Here is a 17,139-nt window from a genome sequence, read left to right on the forward strand (position 1 = left end):
AACCATTTCTAAGAATTGAAATCACAGAGTTACCTTCCCTCTTCACAGAGGTAGGAAGCTAGAAATGAAAAAAAAATATTCATAAATTAAGCAATGCATAGTCTGAGTACAAAGAGGATGAATGAGGTCACCTTTTTTCTCTTAATTGGAAATATGGAATAATCCATATTCCAAATTGGAATAATCAATATGATGGAAGAGGCAGCATATGTGCCGATCCACAGTTCAGGTTTCATATTACATATAAGTTGAATTGTGCCCTCCTGAAGTTCTTATATTGAAGTCCTAACCCCCAGTACCTCAGATATAATCTTGTTTGGAGATAAGATCATTAATGTGGAAATCAAAATAAATCTGATATTGAGATCAGTTTCTGGTAGAGTTTGTTTTAACATTTACTCATTTGATACATTCTCCTTTCTGTCCATCTGTATGTCGGTGTCTCTATGTCCAGGGACCCAGGGGTGGGAGGGAATGCCTACAATGGTCAGAAAACTCATGCCACTAGAGTGAAAACTCTGCCCTGGATTATAGGGATTCACTGCATGCCTGCGGTCACCCATATAGCAGTGAATAAAGTGGGAAAGTATTCCTTAGATTAACACTGAGGTGCAAGGATACCAGGACTTTGTGCTACGGATATATCATGTGTGTAGCACCCAGCAGCATCTCGAGAAGCATGTGTTGTATGATGCCTTTCATTGACTTCACAAAGGCTGCTTGTTCCTGGACGCTTCTCCAACGGAAAAGTCCTGTCTGTTTTCCCCTCTTTTTGACTCTGGTAGACCTGTAATGTCTTTGATCAATGGAGTATGGGAGAAGTGACGTTATGTCCATTACAGAACTAATCCTTAAGAGGACACATAACTTCTGCCTTGCTGCTTGAGAGTTCTGAGCCGACAAGTAAAAAGTCTGCCTGTCCTGCTGGACACACCCATGGAGGGGTACCTCCAGGGCACCAGTATGAGGGTCAGTTGTCTCTTAGGTTGCAGAGTAGTTTAAAGGGTCACTTGCCCTTCTAATTTGCTCAATAAATGGAAAAGAAAATGAGAACATTTTCCATTTAAAACATGAAAAATAACTTGACAAAAGTATTCATATATATTCATTAAAACGCTCAGCTATGCGTGAAAAGTGACAGAAATTAGTAGTCCACTGAGACCTTTAATAAATGTAGTTACTAGAATGACTGCACCGTTAATGAAAAACAGGACATTTCTTAATGGAAAAGGCAGATGCCCCCCCCATCCCCAAAGAATTCTACTCCATGTCCTTGATTTTGGGTGAGGGAAAATATCTGCTTAAGAATTTGTAATCACAAGGGCGTCCTCCGAAAACGTTAGGGTTCACATTATCATCGTCATCACAGTCCAAATAATTCCCTGTTGCAAACTTTCTTCCATGGTTTTGTCTTCATATAATAGTTTCTAGTAATAAAAAACAGAATCTTTCCTTTCATGACGGGAGCTACCTTATTAGAGGTAGAATTAACCGTTCATTTCTTGAAGGTCCCACAGGACACTTGGGAGCATGAGCATTAGGATCATAGCTCATTGAAGACTTCTAGTTCTTCAGTTATTCCTAAGTCCTCTTTGGTTCAATATCTGTAATTTATTTCTCTATAAAGACGTTAAAGATGTGTTTTGCTTGAATTCTTACTGATTTTTGAAAGGAATATATTTTTAATTTTTTAAAAAGTTCCCTTTAATTGACTATTTTCCTCTCACTCTAAAGGTTTCTAAGGAATTACAAAAATAGCTCCTTTCAACTGAGAGCTCATAGTTTTTTCAGCAAATCAACTACGTGTGGTATTTGGGGGGAACGTAGGGAATGTTTACAAAACGATTAAAAATTTGGCAAATACTAAATATTTTTAATATTTCTGTACAGGTATCCCACTTTTGTAGGGTTCCGTCTGTGGAGAATGCGGTTTTGCCGTTCTCTTTCTTCTGATTCACTGAAGGTTTTGATAAGAATTGCAGGTAAGAGCTGGTCAGTCGTGTCTACGAGTTTGAGGCGCCCTCCGCTCACCGAGTCGGACAGCTCCTCCTCAAGCCACCGCCGCGCACTCAGCCGCCGAGAGAGCAGGTTCTGGGTGCAAGTCAAATGGCCCCCAGGGGGCCAGTCATTCTGAGGCGTCACGCACTTGGGTTGCGGAGGTCAGACCCTCTCAGGGAGATCAAAGTGATTTTCCGTCCGCGTAGGAGACGTGGGTTTGACCTCTCTGTAAAGTTCTCGCGGATAACTGGCAGGCATAAAGCAGCTGAGGGGAACGGATGTCATTTTTCGACATGAACTTGCGTGTTGCAAAGCTTTTCTGGTGGAGGTCGTGGAAAGTTTACAGGTCACCTGGTGGGGGTCACGGAAAGTTTAAAGGTCACCAGATTGCCACTCGGATTGGTTGATGTGCGGCCAAGCCGCGGGGCAACCAAGGACACGTGACATGGCCTGCCTTAGCGACACGGCTCCCTGCCCCGCATCCTATCCAATCAGATCTGCAGATTGGCCGTGACGTCAGGCAAGGCAGGCTTGATAAACCGGTCCTCGCAGCTGCCGTTGCCCTTCCTTCTGAGCTGTGGGGGAGGCGAGACACTCCGACATGGCTGAGCCGCGGTCCGCCCACACTTCGGAGGAGATCGTGGACACCGAGGAGCGCAAAGAAGCTGAGTCCAAGAGCCCAGAGCAGAAGGCGCCGAAGCAGAAGGCGCCAAAGGAGAAGGCGCCGAAGCAGAAGGCGCCGAAGCAGAAGACGCTGAAGCAGAAGACACCCGTACGCCGCCAACGCCGCCGCCGCCGCCCAGCAGGCGACTTCACCAGTTTCGCCACTTACTTCCGCAGGGTGCTGAAGCGGGTGCACACAGGCCTGAGCCTCTCGCAGGAGGCCGTGAGCATCATGGATTCGTTCGTTAAGGACATCTTTGAGCGCATAGCCAGCGAGGCCGCGCGCCTGGCCCGCTCTAACAAGAGCCTCACCATCACCTCCAGGGAGATCCACACCTCAGTGTGCCTGCTGCTGCCCGGGGAGATCGGCGAGTACGCCATATCCGAGGGCACCAAGGCTGTCATCAGGTACACCATGTGCGAATGAGCTGCCTCAGGACCACCTGAGCATCGCAAACCAAAGGCTCTTTTCAGAGCCACTCACTTGGCGGGAAAAGACCTGTAGCACTGAAAAGTCCGAGCCACTCTGGTTTGTCGACCTCTGCCACTCTGTCCATGTGTAAAGCGTTTCTTCCCTGAGGGAAACATTATGAACCTTATCAACTCCACTTGAGTGTACGTCTGTAGAGCCATGGGTTCCATGGAAACCCGTGCATTTTCTTAACCATACTGCACGTCTTCCCCTCCTAAATGGTCATTTCTATTAGTTATATCTCTAGGTCAGCCTTTTTAGGGATCTTTACTGCCAAAGTTATCTCCCTAACAATTTAATTTGCCTTTTTAGGTTGTCATTCTTCCCCGTGGATGTAGCAGTATCATCCAGGATTTTTAATGTGTGAAATAGGGACAGAGAAAGTTCGGTAGCAGATATAAAAATCAAACTTGCCCATTCACACTCCTTCAACATATTTGAAATCTCAGTGCCATTCAATACATAAAATAATAGGACCCAAACACACTGCCAAAAGAGATAAAGCAACTTTTCTAGACTCACTGGGTGACTCAAGCGCCATACCTTTGGAAATTTCTCTTCTACCTAATTTATAATGATCTGAGTCTATTTTTCTGCAGCCTGTAACTTTTCACTTTTGAAGCAAGTCTTGACTGAACTGCAATTTTGCACGGATGCTGGGAGTGTCCGATGAGACCAGCGACAGCCGCAGTCTCCGCTAGCAGCAGCCAGTGAGGGACTCGCACCCCTTGGGGGCACCGCAATTGGCCCAAAGTGTGGTGGGGTGACCAGGACCGAATGTATAAGAGGCTTCCTGTGATACTCAGCCCGCAGATTTAGGGGGAATGTGGTGTGATACTTTGCCTGGAGTTTTTCCTTCCACTACTTGCTTTTAACCATAGTGATAAAAGTATAGGCCTCCTGATCTGCTAGTGAGACTTGTGTCTACGTCCTGGCATCAAAATAAGAGGGGGATGTTGGGCATCAAGAGAACAAGATGCCTCCTTCCTCGACCTCACGTGATTTCAGGGTTAATGCCTATGATGATATTAATTTAATTTAATATCCATTATTTTTTCTTCTTGGTGCATTGTCTTCTTTATCTTTCGTTTCTCTGTAGGTATGTTGCTGAATTTCAAAATACTCAGTGATTTTCCAATTCCTTTCCTTTTAACTTAATTTCTAGCTTCCTACATTGGTAGAGGGAGCACCCACTGTGGGATTTCAATCCTTTGAAATTTACTGTGGTTTACATTAGAACTCAGGATTTCATCATATTTTAAAGGGCTCATTTTGCACCTTGTAATTGCACAAGAAGGAAATGCTGAACAGCACAGGGAAATATTGCCATTATTTTGTAGAAATTTTAAACAGTGTCATCTATAAAACTGTTGAATCTCTATGTTGTGCATCCAAAACTAATATATAATATTCTCACAGCTATACTTTAATAAATGAATTGAAAAAACTTTTCAGTACCCGTTGATTTGGATGTAGGAAACTGTATAGAACATGACTCTGAGGCAAACCATGAGATAAAAGCAAGAGAAACTACTGAAATCCAACTTTTCCTTGAGCCCAGGTTTAGTGCTTTCTCTAGGTCAGCATTTATAGCTTTCTGAAAGGTTGCAATTGGCTTTGTATCATTTTCATTTCCCATTTTCTTCTCCTTCTCCCGCGAGTGCACTATGGACAATTTCAGAAGTATCTTGTGTGTGATATGCAATAGATAGATGAAGCGAAGGAGCAGACACAGCCATCAACTACGCCTGTTACCTTTTTCAAAGTATCCCAGTTTAAGCATACATTGAACTATACAAATGGGGACTGGTGTTTAGTACAGAAATTGCTAAATGGAAGTTTTCAGACACATTTCACTTTTCTAAGTCCCGGGTTTTTGAAATTACTTTTCAAGTCCTTTCAGAGGTAGCCAATCAATTCTTCCCAGGCAGACAAACTTTTGATATTTTAAAACACACATTTTCATGACTGGCAATTTTTTTAGATCCATTGAAGAGTGTCCAGTGAGAGCAGCTCAAGCTCCTGGCCCCGCTGTTCCAGACAATGGGGGACTGGCAGTCTGTGAACCATAGTCATTGGCTCAAAGTGTGGTCCAGTGAGCAGAGCTGAACACATCATAGGCTTTCTATAAAAATCAGCCTAGAGATTAAGGGGGAAGGAACTGTGGTAATTTGCCTGATCTTTTTGGTTCCTTACTTGGATTGAATCCTGGGGATTTAAGGACATGAATCCAGGCAGATCCTGTGTTCAGTGTTGGCATCAGTTTAGAGCAGGATTAGGAGCAATATCAGAAGTGAGATGTCCCCTTTGCCCTCTAGTGGTTTGAATGTTCATATTCATGTTGGGATGCATATGTTTTCTTTTCCATCGTTTGTTCTTCATGGCCCGTGAAGATTACTTTTCGATTTTTATTGGTATCGTTTTTCTATAAATGTATTGCTGAATTTCAAAGAAGTTGCCAGTTTTCTATTACTTTTGTTTTTAAACAGATTTCTAGCTTCCAACATCTGTGGAGAGAGAACACACTGTGGGATTTCAGTCCTCTCCAATGTACCACAGTTTGCCCTAAAGCCCAGTATTTCATCATGACGGTTAAGTGTTTATTTGGGCATTTAAAATAAGATGTGGGTATAACCCTTTTGACTAGGATGTAGAAATTTATAAAGGATATTTCTATCTCAGCCAGATACAGAAACAATAGCTATATGAACTAGGAAATTCAAAACATTTCTTGGGCCCATTCTTCAGAGAGACCAAAAACAAAGTTTTCTACCTGGAGAGAGCTGAAGTGTAAAATAGGGTGCAGGACAGGACACTAGAGAGATTTCACAAAATACTGCAAGCATGAAGGAGGCCAATATTACATCCAGACCTCTTCTTCAGTTCAAAAGAAGGGGGATTAAGGTAAATGCGGCCTCTCAGGTGGTTCATTACTTATATTATTCTGGAGTGCTAAAAATTAATTAAAAGGATTTGAGAAAAGGAGCTTGCTGCACAAGTTGTCATTACAATCTGCAGCAAAATTTAGTGCTTACATTTTTGCATAGAAACTGAAAATTGTTGTCAACACAGGAGAAAATTTCTGAAGTCAAAACACCTTACAGAACCAAATGCATTTTAACATAAAGAAATGTAGCCTAGCTAGGGAAGAGCTGACTTCACAAAATCACCTAATTTGTATCATGCTAATGGCTGCAGCTTTAAATCCAAGTGTTTTTCAATATGATGCAGAGATATATCACCAAAGTTATTTTTGCATGCTGGTCCCTTACTTATGGTACCATGTAAAAATAATTCGAAGAAATCTAATACACTGAGACCGTGTTATCTTGCTTGGGGGGACAGATGCGTTTGTAAACTCAGAAATGAAATAAGAGCATTAGTGAAACACGGTATAAATGCTGCATAATGGGTCTGGAGAGTGAAGACTGAGGGCGCAAGGGTGAGTGGCACCTATAAAATCGAGAAAGTAAAGGAAAAATGGAATTTTGTGTATGCGTGTGAAGATGGGGACGGGGAACCTGGGATCGTGATTATTCCCTTCAGTGGGTGAATCGGAAAGCATGGCTCCCAGAGAACAATCGAGACCTAATGATGTTATTTATGCAAAGCTGAACTTCAGCGAAAGGAATCGCAGCTTAATCAACAAATTAGAAAGATCAACGCATGGGACACAGTATTGACAGGACCGATATATGCCATTCGAACTCATTTCTCCATTACCCACATTATGGAATTTGCTTATGCCTTGGATCCGAACACAGCAAACGAATAACGAAATCAAAAAGTTCAAGGAGAAAATTCTGTTACAGACTCGAATCTACCCGGAAGAAACTTAACTTTCTAACTGAAGGTACCAGGCTGACTTGTTCAAGACACCTCTTGCAACTTTTTTCCAGGATTTACTCTTCCGCTACTGAAACCGCAAACCTTCCTGTTATGAGGCTCGGATGATGCGAGGTCCAATCAGGGAAGCTCAAAAACCACTCGGCTCGTAGTCAGCCAATGAGAGACCGGCACCGGAGAGCCACAGCCATTGGTCCGATGTGCAAGCCGGTTTCCTGGGCTGAACAAGCAAGTGCCTTGCTGGGATGCTCAGCCTTGAGCGGGTATCAGGTACGATTATTTGGCTGCTCTTTGTTTCTTTGCTTGATTGACTGTATGATTCTAATGGGGATCACTTAAGACTGTTCTGTTTGCTGCCTACAAAATATACACTTTGCTGATGTGCAAAATGCCAGAGCTTGGCTTTCTCGAACAACACGAAACTAATGTCTCCTGCATGCGGAGGCTGGAAGTCCACATCAAGGTGTCAGCTTCTTTGTTGCCTTCAGCCTCATGTGAAGAAAGCAGCTGTTCCAGGCCTCTCTCCTTGGCTTGTAGACATGGCAGAGACCTCCCTGTACCGGTTCCTATTTTCCCCCCTCCATGCGAGTCTCGGTGTCCCCATTGCCCCTTTATATATGGGCACAAGTCATTTTGCATTAGGGCCCATGTAATGAGTATATGTTCCCTTGATTCCGCCAATAAAGATCCTATCTCCATAGCAGATCGTGTATGATGTCGTAAGGTTTAGGACTTCAGCGTGTGAGTTTTAGGGGAAAAGAATTCAACCCACAGGAGATACGAATTTTGAGTGAGCGGATCTCCTGATTCTTCCAGTATAAGAGGACACTGATTCTTCTCACACTTAAATGCTGGTGTCGTGTTCACTAGGAGGAGTAGTTCCAGGTTTAAAGCCTTGCAACACATATAAGCATAGACTATGGACGGGAAGTCCTACTTGAAGAGATTTTCTGATTCATCAAAGCCTCCAATTCCCTGAGCAATCCAGAAAGTTTTGAGTTTTTTAAATAGTGTACCATGTTTTAGCTATTGCTGCCTGGTAAACCACCTCAAAACTTAGTGGATTAAAGCAGCATGTATTACTTATCATGTACCTCTGTGCCATCTGAATGCTCCTCCTGGTCTTGGTGGTGTTTGTGTGAATTCTCATGTAGCCTTCCTCTCTTTCTTCATGGCCCCTGATACAGTTCATATCACACCACTTCAAAATAAACAGTTTACAGGTCTCTTCTCTGTGTGTCAATACCGATGTTGGCTCATAAGCCATGCTTTTACATACTCATAAAGAAAAAAGGGAGAGGACACTGGTGACTACTCATGGGAAAATAAGGTGACCCTTCTCATGCAATTTACCTCAGTTATTTGAACAGTGAATAATTTTATTCATTTTTTTAACAAAATTCCTGACTTTCCATCTTTGTGAAGAGAGAACATGCTCTTCCATTTTTCCCTATGAATGCACTATTTTTGCTGCAAACACCAATATTTATTCAGTTTTATTTCCTCTTCCTTTTACAGTTTTTAAAGCGGGTGTAAATGTCCCTATTGATTAGGCTGGAGAGCCCTGAAAAGGATGTGACTCTCAGCCAAGCCGTGAGACAAAATATGGACAAACTACAGAAATCAAAACTTTTCTTCAGGACCTGAGAGGAGGGACAGCACCATCTAGGAGAGACAAAAGAGAAAGCCTACTTAAACATTTCCAGAACCCCACAGGCTCAGGAAAAAAGAGAGAGCAAGCAAGGCAGGACATGAGAGAGAAACGAAATACTCTGATTTCTGTGCCTCTGGAGGTGGGAGGCAAATTGCCTGATGGAGGAGGCCTGGAAAGCTCTTCTTGTTTTCCCAACCAATGTAGGAGAACTCTGATGGGCCATTACCCCTGAAGAACTGTCTTTGGGATCCTTAGCCTAAGAGTTTGGAAGAAATGAACCTTTGAATGGAATAGTAATTATTTTTATTCTTGAAGATCAGAAACATCTCATGAAAATATTTGGCAAAAGGAATTTGATTCCCAAAGAGACTAGGAAAATCTACCACCCAATCACCTGCAAGTAACTCAGTTTGTGTGGTGACTTGGGAACTAAAGTTTGGATGAGAAGAGCTCTTGGTAAAGCTCTGTGCATTTTCAAAGACAGCATTATGGGCCAGTTTGAAAACACAGCACTTTGAGTAAGTCTTTATTTTCTATCACACTCAGTGTTGCAACTTCAAATTGACAGTGTTTGCACGTGTGACATAGAGAAATCTTTCTCGAACTCGTTCTTGCACACTAGTCGCATACACACTGAATTCTGTGAGTAGTCATTTCAGGAAACTTACAACACTAAGATATCTTTAATTGTGCTTGGAGGTTGTGCATCTGTAAATTCAGAAATCAAACAGGAGCAGTATTAAACAATGTTCAAGATGCACCGTGACTGGGTTGTGAAGACTGGGAGCTCAAGGGCGACTGACGCCCTGGGAATCGAAGGAAGACAGGAACGACGGGGTCTGGTGTTGAAGAGGATGAGGCCAAATAAGTACATGTGCTTACTCACTTCAGAAAGTGATTAAGGGGAAAGGGCACCTAGTGAGCAGTCATGATCTAGCAGGGTGCTTTACTGTAGTGTCAAACTAAGGGAAAGGGCTTATGGCTTAAATAGCAAATGATAATCATCAACTCAGAGAAAAGAGAAGCAATAGGACAAAGGTACCCCATTCAAGCTTCTTCAACATTACTCGTGTCGTGGAAATCATTTGCAGACATAAGCGAGGACCCAAACACAGTACTGAAATCATTAAACCGAACTGTTCAGGAAACAGTACCTACCCAAGGTGGGGGGAAATGAAGGTACTAGTCTGACTGGGTCAGATTTATCCTTTGGTTTTTTTTTTTTTTTTTTTTTTTTTCTCTCCAGAGCACGGTCTCTTGTGTTTGAACACGGAAAGCTTCACGACTTGCAACTCAGCATCGTGGGGACGCTAGATGCGTCCAGAGCAGCCCAAGCGTCAATCTGGACCGGCTCAGCCAAAGAAAACCCTGCTACCCCTGAGGCACGGCCATTGACTGAAAGTGTCAACAGTTGTCCTGGGCTGAATCAAAAGGAATCTTTATTCTATGTTCAGCCTGGGAGATTGCGGGGTGGGTTAGGGATGGGATACCTTGCCCTTCAAGATTATTAAAAAATTTCCTTGAGTTTTAGTGGGATGTACACCAGAGCTGTGACTGGTAGCATTCTTTGATGTTTAAAAACATTTTTATGGGGAGAAAACAAATCCAAATTTCAATTCTATTTGAAGGTATGATTTTAGCGCAATTTCTTCCAGGAAATATGAATTTTGCTTAACTACACTGCATTTCATCACGTTCCTAAACTGTTGTATCTGTTAGTTCTTTCCTTAGGTCAACCTTTAAGGGGGTGTTTTTGTTACAGAAACCTGAATCCCATCCAGAGACCAAGCGACACTCGGAGGGTTGGAGAACTCTGGTTTATTATGCTGGCGGACCCAGAGGAGTTAACACTCCCAGCTCTGGACCACGTCTGTAGGTTTACACAGGCTTTTATATGGTTTTTGGTTTCGATTAAACTCATGCCATATGCAAATGAGGTGTTAGAAATGGACCAACCAGGAGTGAGCTTTTGGGAACCAAAGGGATTTTGGGGGTAAGTTTCATTTACCTAGAAGCAAGCCGTTTTATAGAAGCGGAAACGTGGTAAGGCAATGGCCCTGCCTGGGAGGTCTTGCAGGCCCCTTTGTGGGTTTTGCCCCTTTATTTTCTTTTGCTGATACCTTTTACACTCTGATTCTCTCACGAGGGTACAGTGGCTTTTTCCACAAGTCCTTTTTTCTCAGATGGTCACACAGTGCAGAAGCACGTATGTGAATCCCTCTGGATTCTGTTGGGCCGTATATTAAGGAGATTTTCAAATGCCTAAAGTAATGTCAATCTTCTCTCCACTTTTCAGAAAAGTTATTTTTCATTTCATTTTGTAGTCTATGTTAACATGATGTAATGAGTTTTTATTATATTTTTAAATGATTTTTAAAAAAAGAATGAACATTTCAGTTGTAATGTTTTGTAGAAGAAATATTGGCAGATATAATGCACGTAAAAGATCTTTGGGTCCTAACATATGGTGAAAAAAATAGAACACGAATATAGGTATGTTCATGTATGACTGAAGTATTACGCTGCACACCAGAAATTGACACAACATTGTAAACTGACTATACTTCACTAAATATATAGAGACAGATATATACAACTATATATACACACACACAAAAAAAAGATCTTTGGGTCCCTATTGATTTTTAGATGTGTAAAGTTGTCTTGAGGCCAAAAAGGGGTCTAGATTTTTAGTGATTTGTGGTGCCAGTAGAGGAATTGAAAATAGCCTCCTTTTCAGTGGTTTTAAGCTTTTTCAAACTCACTATCTAATATTCAGCAAGACTTGGAAATCATAGTGTCGATAGGAAGCTTTCCCATCATCTTCCTCACTCTAATAAGAATGACAGTAGCATTGCATCAACAAACGCGATCTAGAGCTTTCATTTGTGGCCTTTGTGTTCCCAATAACATCTTTGATTTCTGAGCATTTTAGGCAACATGACATATATCAAATATTCACTTAAGCCATCTTAGCAACTTTCGAAATTAACATGATTTTTAATGTTTCGTTTGCTCATATAAATCACAGTAATAGATTTTCCACTATTAGATCACGCTAGAATTCTGGGAAGCAAATCCCTTCCTCCTGGGTAGGTTTCCTTGGCCATTATTTAGGTCCTTTCCTATGCAGACTCAAGAGCACAATCACCAGTATGATAGAGCTCTGATTTATCATGACGTCTGCTTCCTTGGTCCCTTGCTTCCTTCAACTGTCCCCTAAGCCATACTGCGTCTTGGGAGCATCACTTTCCCAGAAGCAGCCCAGGCCCAGCACTTAGCTGGGCCCTGCACTGTGGTTTAAGGCAAAACAGGGGCTAGGGGAGTGGGCTTGACCTAATAAGTAACCTTTCTTTCAGCTGTTCCTATCTGAGTCTCCAACGCTCTGCACGCCTCAGATTTGAGGCACAGCTGTGCTGAGAAGGCAGCTGTGCTCAACCCCACTTGCTCCCAACAAGGGAAGTTCTGCATTCCAAGCATTCCTCTACCCCTGTTTCTTGACCACTCCAGGACCAACAACTGGAATGTAGTGAGAATGTCCTCCAAAGCTCACTTATAGTTTGTTTATTCCTTACTCCATCCTACTCCTCCCTGGTCGAACTCCACCCTCACTCAGGGGAGCTGCAGATCATGGCCCAACAGGTGTGTGAGCCTCGCAAAAAGCCCTGATGTGTGAGCCTGCTTGGCCTCTTCATAGGTAAGGGGATCGTACGTTCTCTTGTCCAATCCATGCAGACCCTTTGAAGAGTGAAAGGGCCACTGTGAATAATTGTGCTGGGACAACAGCAAAACCAGGATGTGTGGATACCATTTAAGGGGAAAAGAAGTGGGGAGAGAGTGAGGATATCTCTTGGGGCTTGGGAATTTGCAGAGCGCAAAGCTTAGTGGGAATATGAGAGTGCACCATCCTTTTCATGATTTGTTCTCTTCAGAGTTCTGGTGCCTTTGTTTTCTGGAGACAGTGTCGAGAGGCTGCATGAACAGGGGAAAGAGACACAGCATGGGGATAGTGTCTGTTTGGGTCCTGTAACTGCTGTGAGCTAGTGAGACGAGGCTTTACAGCACGAGTGATTAGGGACAGGATTGGCAGTCGGATTAGACCTGGGTTCACACTCTAGCCGTGTCCCTTACGTGCTGTGGTGCTTTGGGTAAGCGACTTGTCCTCTCTGAGCCCCAGGTTCCCCCTCTGTAGAATAGGACCTACAAGATTGTTGCGAGGATTCGGTGAGATAATACAGACAGAGGGCCCAAGGAATGGAGGCTATGATTATTCTCAGTGCTGAGATTCATGCTGTCAGGCAACTCGAGGGGTGGGGGTACGATTTGGTGCCCAACAGCTGTATGGACATGCTCTCCTGGCTGCCTTGGCCCGATCTGTTTGCTTAGGGCTGACAATGAGATAAGGGTGGATGACCTTTCCCTCCGGAGCCTCCCATTAGTGAGGCGGCAGAGATAACGCGGCTCTGAGTTGCGATGGGAAGTTGCTAGGAAGCAGTTGGGAAGTGCCTTGCTACCTTGCTGGCTCTGGGCATTGCTGACTCAGGGCTTTGTGGGCCAGCTGTTCCTCCGCACTCCCATGAAACCCCGGCCCCTCACCCTCTCCCTATCTGAATCCTATTCACGTTTCAAGTCTTGGCTCAAATCCTGCCTCCTCTGTGAGGATGACTTGACCATCCCAGCTTACAGTGACTTGCTCTTCTGGAGCCTCAGGACCCTCCATTGTAAAATAGACATACTATTAGGACTGCCCCTGCCGAAGGGCTGTGACCAGCACTGAATGGGAGAATAGACGTAGCATGCCAGGTGCAGTGTCTGGTATAAGCCTATGGTGAGTTCCCTGCCTCTTTCCCCTCCTACTCTCTGGACCCCCACGATGCACACTTTGCGGTCTTGATCAGGTGCAGCGTTCTACTGGCAATCGTTCAGGAGTATGACTGTGCTAGCTCCCCGCTCAACTGTCATGTCGTGGAGGTTGGGGTCCACATTTTATCCCTCCTTACCTTTGAGTATCCAGCTCTACACCAATCACCATAGTAACCATTTTAAACTGGGCACTTTGTGATTCTATGTGTCAGACACACTGCTGCATATGTTATACATATGGGTCTAGTCTTTACTCTTTGCCCCTATATTTTCTTCCCAGGACAGGCAAGCATAATTATCCCTGTCAAGGAGAGTGAGACTCAGAGAGGCTGCGTTAACTACCAACCAAGCTTGCATGGCTGAGTAAGTGGCCTAGCCAGGAATCACATGAGTTTGTCTTCAACGCTAGATTCAGATTCAATGAATAGGTCTGAATGAGTGAGATGGGCAAGAGGATGGACAGGAGTTGAACCCAGAATAGGAGTGCCTGCACCCTTCTTGGACTTTATAGAGGGAACCTGCTTGAGTAAATCCTGTAGGTCATAAAGATCTGGGATTCAGGGGATCCCCAAGCTTAGTTAAGGATACAGTGCCACTCGGACAGGAGAAGAGGGGAGAGGATGATGATGAGTCAAGCTACACCACAGGGTAGTTTGTTTTAACATTTTTCTTTATTGAGTTACAGTCATTTTACAGTGCTGTGTCAAATTCCAGTGTAGAGCACAATTTTTCAGTTATACATGAACATACATACATTCACTGTCACATTCTCTTTCGCTGTGAGCCACCACAAGATCCTGCATATATTTCCCTGTGCTACACAGTACAATCTTGTTTATCTATTCTACATTTTGAAATCCCAATCTGTCCCTTTCCACCCCGCATCCCCCTGGCAACCACAAGTTTGTATTCTATGTCTATGAGACTCTTTCGGTTTTGTACTGATTTTTTTTTTTTTTTTTTTTTTTTTTTTTTTTTTTTAGAGTCCGCATATGAGCGACCTCATACGGTAATTTTCTTTCTCCTTCTGGCTTACTTCACTTAGAATGACATTCTCCAGTAACATCCATGTTGCTGCAAATGGCGTTACGTTGTCAATTTTTATGGCTGAATTGTATTCCACTGTATAAATATATCACATCTTTATCCAGTCATCTGTTGATGGACATTTAGGTTGTTTCCATGTCTTGGCTATTGTAAAACCACAGGGTAATTATCCCAGGGAATTCCTTTCTGGCTCCAAGATCCCAAAAATCTGCATTTGAGGACCCACCCACTGGCCATTCTCAAGGCGAACTGTAGAATAAGCACGAGTCAAACAGACCTCCTTTGAAGAGAATTATTTACCTAGAAAGGTTTGAATTTCCTTGGAGTCAAGGCTGGGCTTTTCACTCAAATAGGTCCTCGGTCAAATCCAGGACAGAATATCAAGTCTGCAATGTAGGATGAAGTGCGGAGATAACCTCTGCTATGCTGTTGTATCTGGTGCAGTGATAGGGAGGGCAGAGGGAGTTTGACAGTTAATTCAGCAGACACCAAGGCTCCTATGGCCTGAGAGTGGCCTGGGAACCCACGGTAACGACCTCACAGGCTAGAAGGCTGTTAACCCTAGCCAAACACTGTGCCCAAACCTCTGTCCCTGGGCCTGAGCAAATCAGGGTGGTGGGACTGTGCTCCGCGAGGCTATGCCTGGGTTCAGTAGAGGTAGGTCTCCTACAGGTAAGAGATTTGGGGGTTTATGAGCTGTCTCCTTGGTCCTCCCAGACCTTCCAGAAGCCTCACTGACTCAGACCAGAGGGAAAACCTTTCTCTGGCCGAGCTCCAGAATTTCCAGCTGTCCAGCTGTCCTGGCTCCCAAAGATTTGAATTTGGGAATCCCCAGCGAGGGAGCGGGGAACATCCTGGCTCTCCCACTTGTCTCAACTGGCCTGGCACGGGAGCTTCCCAACACACTCTCTGCTTCCACTCACAGGTACCCTCCCCCCTGCTCAGTTCAGGGAGGTGTCATGGTACAAGGAGCGAGAATCCGGGCTCGGGTGTCCGGTAGAGCTGAGGTCTAATCCCGCCTCACCTGCTTCCTGAGCGGTGTGATGCATGGCAGTTGACTCGACATTCTACCGTAGCGTATTTTTTGGCCATTGGCATTAGAATCAGTCCTTAACTCACAGGGTGTTAGAGATCCGCTAAGGAGGTTATCATCTGCCCCCTCCCAATTTCCCAAAAGTGGTGAAAAGCAAAATATTAGAAACTCAACAAGACTGTCAAATCTGTGTGGAACCATCCATGTAAACTGTACAACATAACAGAATATGTTGTTGTTGTTGCTGTTCTGGGCAACAGGATAAAATTGGTGACTGCTTGTTAATATAGAAGAAAACAGACAAACCGACCTTGTATTGCCACTTATGAGTAATTTCTAGTTCACCAACCTCAGATTTTAGCCATCCTACCCTCACAAAGGTTGAGGAAATATCATGTTAGGGTTTACAACACAGCCTGCGTTCATCTATTCATTTACTCAACTAACATTTACTGAATATCGAATACATCAGGCACTGCTAGGTGCTGGGAATCACAGATGCATAAGCCGAGGGCCCATAAACTGGTTACAGTCTAATGAGAGGAGGTAGATACCTTAGACATATATTTATACCATGTTAAGGGTTTTGAAAGAGATGTGCACACGTTATTTGGGGAGCCTAGAGGACAGGGATCCAACCCAGCCAGGGGGTAGTCAGGAAACTCTTTCTGGGAGAAGTACAGACTAAGATATGTGTGTTTATGTACCAGTGTTTCCACTGTTCTGCATCTTTACTATGATGTGTCCGGGTGTGTGTCTGGAATCTAGGGAATCAAGGCTATCTTCCATCTAGAAAATTACCAACCATTTCTTCTTAGAATATTATTCTTTCCCACTATCTCCTTCACAGAGTCCCACGAGCAACATTTTCTATGCTTCTGATCCGTGCCTTATGTCTCTTGGCCTTTCTTTCTTCCTTCCTTCTCCTTATCTTTCTAGGAAGCAGTCTTCATAATTTCCTTCATCTGTCTTCCAGTATGCTAATTTTCTATCTAGGTGAGTCTAATTGGTTATTTTCAATTATATTAACTTTTTCTTTCACATGTTCTGTTTTTTGCCCTCAGGAATTTTACTCCATTCTTTGTAATACTTGGTTGTTTCTCCCTTTCAATGGTTTATATCCTCCCACTAGCTTAAACATGCTAATCGCATTTGCAATACTTTGCTAAGTCTTTGGAGGCATCTATACATATTTTGCTTTTTTAAAATTGTGAGCATGTTTGGGAAGTCTTTATCTCTGGGAACCTTCTTAAAGCCTCAGTTAAGGGAGGGCTCCTCCAGTAAGGATGTGACTTGCATGTGACTGATATCTGGGCTTCCACCAGAGTTACCTGAGCTGTATTGATTGTAACAATTGGAACTCTCAAGCTACCTGAGGATAGAACTGTGATTTCAAAATTTCAAAGCAGCCTTTTCACCCACATCAGACCCAAGTTAGAGAGATACACGTTTCCTTGTATCTCCTATCATCCTAGGAAAAAGGCCGAATTTTGACTGAGAGAGTTTTCATTCAAGCGCCTGGGATTGATACAGGGGTCTCAGTTGCCTATTAATCTCTGGCTC

At 43.6% G+C, this 17,139-nt stretch overlaps 1 protein-coding gene across 1 annotated transcript; it reads left to right on the top strand.

Moving 5' to 3' along the window:
• The first annotated feature begins 249 nt into the window (after positions 1-249).
• Positions 250-3,088, top strand: LOC141576305 (histone H2B-like). The gene has a single exon (XM_074359178.1). It carries the CDS (start codon positions 2,600-2,602, stop codon positions 3,086-3,088), a length of 489 nt encoding a protein of 162 aa, XP_074215279.1. The 5' UTR covers positions 250-2,599.
• The last annotated feature ends 14,051 nt before the right edge of the window (positions 3,089-17,139 follow it).

The sequence above is a fragment of the Camelus bactrianus genome, chromosome X, assembly GCF_048773025.1.
Source record: "Camelus bactrianus isolate YW-2024 breed Bactrian camel chromosome X, ASM4877302v1, whole genome shotgun sequence".
Lineage (NCBI taxonomy): Eukaryota > Metazoa > Chordata > Mammalia > Artiodactyla > Camelidae > Camelus > Camelus bactrianus.